General features: G+C 41.4%; 1 protein-coding gene across 1 annotated transcript in view; it reads right to left on the bottom strand.

Annotated features, from left to right (window-relative positions):
- SEC31A (SEC31 homolog A, COPII coat complex component) overlaps nucleotides 1–5,706 on the bottom strand; it is an 80,796-nt gene extending 75,090 nt beyond the window's left edge. Inside the window, exon 1 of the mRNA XM_017530184.1 lies at nucleotides 5,523–5,706. Coding sequence (XP_017385673.1) covers nucleotides 5,523–5,586 — 64 coding nt within the window. The 5' untranslated portion in view covers nucleotides 5,587–5,706. The remainder of the gene's footprint in view (nucleotides 1–5,522) is intronic.
- Between the last annotated feature and the right edge of the window lie 1,733 nt (nucleotides 5,707–7,439).

A 7,439-nucleotide genomic window follows, 5' to 3' on the forward strand; every position in this document is an offset into this window, starting at 1 on the left:
AAAAAAAAAAAAAAAAAAAAAAGATTCCCTTAAATATATGCCCTGAGTCCTCTACTTGCAAATTGTTCATATTTGAAGGAGATTTTACACAGGAAAAAATTAAGACACAGAAAGACAATCTGCACATGTTAGCAAGGGGCAAGGGACAGAGCCAAGATCAGAATTCAGAAGATTAGCTCCAGAGTCCAAGTTCTTATTACTTCCAACAAGTTCCGGTATTCAATTTTTATATCACAGAGGAAAATTAACATTTAGCAGAATCAATTAATAAAAAAGCAACCACCATGCATGATGAAATTGAAGAAATGCATTTTAGAAATTGTGTTAGGTAGGGCAAAGTGAGACTAGGAGGCAGATGTATCACATGGTTAAAAGCATGGTCTCTGGAGTTAATCCTCAATTTGACTACTGGCTCTGCTACTTATTAGCTATGATACTTTGGACACGTTATTTAACCTCCCTGAGCACCAGTTTTTATATTCACAAAATAGGGAAAAGAGTGACCACCTAATGCGATAGTATGAGGTTTCAATGAGATCATATGTTTTATAACAGGGAGTCAAACAAAGTGCCGAGCACATGGGTTAGTGTTTTTGATAGGTTTGCTATTTTTAAAACTTACTGCTATCATGAGATTAAATGAGGAAACTTTGAGATTATTCGGGGGAAAAAATTCCAACTTTCTAAGATGTAAAAAAGGCACCTATTTTCTTATATGAATTCCCTCTTCTTCCTCTCTGCCAACTGTCTGACCTAATCTTTAATAATAAATTCATATTCCAGCTCCTCCATGAAAACTGCCCTAATGATCCAATCCACACTGATCTAAATACTCCCCCACAAGTTTACATTTGTCAGTACTAGGATTTAAGCATTTTATAAGAATATGCCATTCTATTTTAACTAAACACTTTGTAATAACGTTCTATTAGCACATATTGTTTACATATTTTCCAGTTACCCTTTTTTAACCAGCTGCCTTATGTGCTATCTTATCTCACCAACTAGACAAATAATGTCTTTTCTCAAAACTTTTACCCCTTTTCGACTCAAATTGCTAATAAGCACGGTAGGAGATATCCAGAAAGTTTTGTTTGATTTATTTTAAATGTTTATATTTAGGGGAAAACAAGTAGACAAATGAGCTAGAATGACCAGTTTCAGATAAAACATTTACTTTTAAATTCTTAATTCTTTAAAGGATCATTTACTATTTAAAAAAGGAGAAAGTATTGTTAAGGGGGGGAAAGGTTATAAGATGCCTTCAAAATAATTTCTACAAGTGAAAAACACAATAGCTGTATTATAAAAATGGAATACAATTCTAATATTTCTAAGAACAAAAGTACAAGGACTACTTAATCCATTAATGCTTGGTTAATGTGTAACATTGACTGAAAGAGACACATTTATAAGAACACAGTAAGTGGGAATTCAAAACATTCACAAAAGTTTCTTAGCCTTAGTACTCAATGTTCCACTAGAAGCAGTTCTCCTTATTAACCTGTCCTGAATATAAGGCTTCAATACCATGTTTAAAAAAAACAAAAGAATCACTACACTACAATAATGGCCTAGAACTATAGTATATGCACTGAATCTTATTAAATAATATACCTATTACAATCATTCTCAAAATTACTAAGAATGCCATCAAAATACAGTTTCATCTGGATATATGTGTATTTCCTTCTCTTAGAAATAATCATTCATTTAAGTGTAAATGATTTTCTTAAAAATATGAAAAGGTTTTTTATTTAAATGTAATTTGTTGTTGTTGTTGTTGTTTAATAGAGATAAGTTCTCGCTATGCTGGCCAGGTTGGTCTTGAACTCTTGGCCTCAAGCAATCATCCTGCCTTGGTCTCCCAAAGTGCTAGGATAACAGGTCGGAGCTATCGTGCTCAAAAACAGGATGAAGTTTTAGATTAAACCATACATACTTTCCAAGCAAGACTTGCTTTAAAAACTTTGTGTAATGTTTTTTCAATAATAAACATGATCAGAATTTACACTATGCATAAATGTTTCACTCAATACTATTTTCCACAGAACATAATCACTATGAAAATATAAAAAGAAGGCCGGGCGCGCGACTCACATCTGTAATCCCAGCATTTTGGGAGGCTGAGGCAGGCAGATCACCTGAGGTCAGGACTTTGAGACCAGCCTACCCAACATGGCAAAACCCTGGCTCTTCCGAAAATATAAAAAAAATTAGCAGGGTGTGGTGGCAGATGCCTGTAATCCCAGCTACTTGGGAGGCTGAGACAGGAGAAGGGCTTGAACCTGGGAGGTAGAGGTTGCAGTGAGCCAAGATTGTGCCACTGCACTTTAGCCTGGGCGACAAGAGCAAAACTCCGTATCAAAAAAAATAAAATTGTGTGGACAATGGCTTCTTCATATATGCCATCTAGAAGGCAGTATTTATTGCACAGCAATTAAGAGCATGGGTTCTAGAGCTGACACCCTCAGTTTAAATTCCAGCTTCACCATGTCCACCTCTGACTTTAGTCATGTAGCTTTATCCATGTACATCTTGCCTCTCCTCTCTGTAAAATAAAGTTAACAGTACCTACCCTACAGGGTTGCTGTGAGAAATAAGTGGTATTACTCAGAGTGGTTTGAACAGTGCCTAGCATATATAAATAAATGCTCATAAGTGACAGTTATTACAAACACCACAATTTAAAACGTCTACCACAACAAACCTGCTTAAAAATACATGCATTGGCCGGGCACAGTGGCTCAGGCCTGTAATTCCCGCACTTTGGGAGGCCGACGTAGGCGGATCACTTCAGGCCGGAAGGTCGGGAGCAACCTGGCCAACATGGCGAAACCCTGTCCCTACTAATAAATACAAAAATTAGCCGGACATGGTAGTGCGCGCTTGTAATCCCAGCTACTCAGGAGGCCGAAGCAGGAGAATCACTTGAACTCGAAAGGCAGAGGTTGCCATTAGCCGAGATAGCGCCCCTGCACTACAGACTGGGCAACAGAGCAAGATTCCGTCTCGGAAAAAAACAAAAACAGAAAAACAACAACAAAGAAAACCTTTATTGAAGAAAATTTACACTCCGGACTAGAACTCTTATTTTTCATGCAACTTTTCTCTCAATAATTGCATTCAATTAGGTGGAAACTTTTTTCTTTCTGCTCATTTTCAAAATGTAAATTTTGTGAAACAACACTAAAACCCAACAGCACTATTCTTTGAAAAATAACAACCTTACAATGCTATATACAGAGCTGACTCATACCTCAGAAAGCATGTAAAAAGTTTAGAGGTAATGGAATCAGAACTTTGACTCCCAAACTAGGTATACAATCCCTAGTTGGCACTGCTTTTAGTAAAAATCCATTTTCTGTGGGCAAAATATCTCAATAGGGATAGACACAATTGTTCTAGAGGTTTTATTTAGTACTATGAATGTTCTAGGCTCATGCCACTCAACCCAAAGCAAATCAAAGGAGAAAGTAACTGTGTACTGGTTACTGAACTAATTGGTGTTATACTAATCTTCAGTATAAAACTTTTGAGCTGAAATTAACCTAATGGCATTTCTAAAAACAATGTAATCAATGCAAATCAATCTAGTAACATCCCCTCACAGGAGTTTTTGAATTGTAAACTTCATATTATGTAAGTAGAAAATCCTACATGTTTCTTGAGAGCAGGAGCTTGAGACCAGCCTGGGGAACAGAGTGAGACCCCATGTCTATAAAAAATGAGAGATTAATTAGCTGGGCGTGCGCCACGTGCAAATTCCTATCTACTTCTGAGGCTGAGGAGGGAGGATCTCCTGAGCCCAAGAGTTCAAGGTTATAGTGAGCTATGGTTGCACCACTTCACTCCCATCTGGGCAACAAAGAGTCACCCTGTGACTCAAAACAAAACAAAACAAAACAAAAACCCTACGTGTGTGTATGTGCATTCTTACAATGATTTCATTAGATTCCTAAAAGCAGTGAAATCCCTCAAATATTATGAATAATTGCTCTTCACCGTTTACAAATTTATTTCTATTCCTGTTATTAGTTTCAATAAATAACTTGCTTATATAAAATTAAGCAGTATAATTCTAAATCCACTTCAAATTTCAAATTTCACAAATAATTGTGTACATATGTAAAATAAAATCACTACAAAACTACAAAAACATTACGAGTTATCCAAAAGTTCTTATGAGCCTACAAAGCTTTCTCTGAACTATAATTAAGGGATAATGAGAAACAAGGAGCACAGAAGAACTACTAAAAAAGAAGAGTGGTTGGGAACGGTGGCTCACGCCTGCAATTTCTACACTTTGGGAGGCCAAGGCGCGTGGATCACTTGAGGTCAGGAGTTCGAGACCAGCCTAGCCAACACAGTGAAACCCCGTTTCTACTAAAAATACACAAATTAGCCAGGCGTTGGTGGCAGGCGCCTGTAATCCTAGCTACTCAAGAGGCTGGGGAAGGAGAAATCACCAGGAGGTGGAGGTTGCAGTGAACTGAGATCGCGCCACTGCACTCCAGCCTGGTGACAGAGTGAGACTGTCTAAAAAAAACAGGGTAACAAGAGCGAAACTCCGTCTCAAAAAAAAAAAAAAAAAAAAAAAAAAAAAGAAAAAAAAAAAAAAAAAAAAAAAAAAAAAAAAAAAAAGGAGAATAAGCTTTTGCCAACCCTTGAATAATCGGAAGTACAGAAAACACAAGACGCTGTAACAAGAACAAACCTTTATCGACTTTTTAAATAGTTATAACTGCCCATAAGGACAACCAAATTTCAGTTTTCTATAGTTCGAAAAGATAAATTAGAAGAAATGATTTGGCACAGACTATCAGATCATTGTAACTTCAAAAAGCCCTACGTAAAATTGGTTCCTTAAGCACAAGGAAAAATGTATAACGCCCACAAGTCCGGGCAATATTTTGGTTTATTTTACAACCGCCCCGAAATATAACAACTTATTAGCAAAAAAATATAATAATGAGACTGTCCTCAAAGTACAGGCTGCGCCTGGCGACCACTGTCCTTAAAATAATCCAATCCTAGCTAAATGACAGTATACGTCAATTCAAACCTATGAACCTTTAAATCTGGCAACAGTTCAAGTACAATCAAAAAACTCCTAACCAAACTAAAATCAACCGAAGTAATCCTGAGATTTGTTTCCTTTCCTCACCCTCGGGGACCGCACCTCTTTGTGCACAAGGTTCTGAAAGTCTCCTAACCTCAAACTCCAGTTACCCGCCCGGCTACGATTCCCCGGCAAGTCACTGTCGCCAGCCTCGGGTGGCTCCTGCTCAGCACTGGAGACGTCGGCGGATGCGGACGGGCGCGATCACTGAAGGAGTCCAGACGCCAGGCGTTGTTCCGCCGGGCCCGAAACCAAGACCAGGGGCGCGCCGTCACCAAAGACCGGGCCTCGGGCTGGCGCGGAGCAGCGGAAACCCAGGCTGGGGTCCTAGTTTTGGCCTGGGCTCAACCTTACGGCTTAAGGACCGGCGAAGAGGACAAAAAGCAACGGGCGGACGCACCTGGCGAGGACCTTCGGAAGCCAAGTCCTGCCTTAGTGCAGCGTCGGTCGGACTCTCCCAGCATTCGCCGCCACCCCTCCTCCCCAGCCAGGGCCACCTCCACGTTCAGCTCCAACGTGGCAGCCGCAGCCACGCCCTGCCGCCCGACACTTCCGGGAACGACGTCTCTCCCCGCCCACCCCGACGCACGGCCCGACGCACGGCCCGACGCACGGCACGCCGCGGCACTTCCGGGATTGGCGGTAGGCTAGGGCGCAGGGCAGGTTTCTGCTCCTTGGGACGGTTCTGCGCATTGGGGCCCTCTGCGGTCACCGCGTCCGCGCGAATTTAGGAACTCTTTTCTGAGGGGCGGCGCGAAGAATGTGGATGCCGTAGCCAAGACTAATGGATAAAGGAAAAGTCCTGCACGGTGCCTCCGTTCGGCCGAATGACCGCTGTGGCCCGCAGGAACGCCACGTAGCACTAGTCGTGTGAGGCGTCGGCCGCCCCTGGCGACACTGCCCGCGCCAAACCGCGTGGAAAATCGGGCTGCAGGGGCTTTATTGCATTTGTCACTGAATTCTTAAAATTACCCACTTGATTCTACATTCTGGCGTTTTGAGACCTTCTACAGAGAGAACTGGGCATACCCAAAGGCTACTGTGGACAGAGGCATAGATGGGGTGTTATATTAATTCCAATTAGTATCCTTTCATATTTGTTACTATCTCATGGTACTATTTGAGACCCGTTAGCACTAGCCTTCCGCCACTGTTAACCGTACTAGTTTCCCCAGAGCCTCAAATCTAATTAGATGCGTTGCCTGGGTGTACTTTTAGTATAGGGAGGAATTATTTTACAGAGAAGTAAAGCCAAAGGAAAATCACTTGCTAAATTACCAGAATCTGGATTAAACCCAGGTCTCCTAACTTTTCGACAAGTTCTTTTCTCATTACACCTAGCATTCAAAGCCAACTCTCCTACCGCCTTTCTTTCCTAGATGCCTGGAAATAATGTTTGTCTTTTGTAAACAAAAAGATAAGTAAAATATGGCAAACACTCCTTAAGGACTAGGGAAACATTTTTGCACTCATTGCAGCCTTCCCAGTGCCTTTTCAGTCTTAACATGTGGTTTGACTATAAAAGCAAAAGTTTATTTCTGTAGGATTGAAATCAGCTCTAACAGATTATAGTTGACCTTTGAACAACACGGTTAGGCGTTAACTCCAGTCAAAAACAGCAAACTTGAGCCTGGCGTGGTGGCTCACACCTGTAATCCCAGCACTTTGGGAGGCTGAGGCGGGCGGATCACTTGAGGTCAGGAGTTCCAGACCAGCCTGACCAACATGGTGAAACTCCGTCTCTACTAAAAATACAAAAATTAGCTGGGTGTGGTGGCACAAGCCTGTAGTCCCAACTATTCGGGAGACTGAAGCAAAAGAATCACTTGAACCCGGGAGGTGGAGGTTGCAACAAGCCGAGATCCGGGCACTGCACTCCATCCTGGGCGAAAGAATGAGACCCCATGTCAAAAAAAAAAAAATTTTGGCTCTTTGGGAGATAGAGGTGGGTGGATCACCCGAGGCCAGGAGTTCAGACTAGCCTGGCCAACATGGTGAAACCCCATCTCTACAAAGAATACAAAAATTAACCAGGTGTGGTCGTGTGTGCCTGTTGTCCCAGCTACTAGGGAAGCTGAGGTGGGAGGATCAGCTTGAACCCCGGAGGTGGAAGTTGTAGTGAGCCGAGATCGTGCCACTGCACTCCAACCTGGGCAGCAGAGCAAGACTCCATCTCAAAAAAAAAAAAAAAAATCAGCAAACTTCTGACTCCTCCAAAATGTAACTACAAATAGTCCCTACTGTTGATGGGAAGTCTGATAAAATCGATTAACATACATTTTCTATGTAACATGAATTATATAGCATATTCCAATAA

Source organism: Cebus imitator, unplaced genomic scaffold (genome assembly GCF_001604975.1).
Source record: "Cebus imitator isolate Cc_AM_T3 unplaced genomic scaffold, Cebus_imitator-1.0 Scaffold64, whole genome shotgun sequence".
Taxonomy (NCBI): Eukaryota; Metazoa; Chordata; class Mammalia; order Primates; family Cebidae; genus Cebus; species Cebus imitator.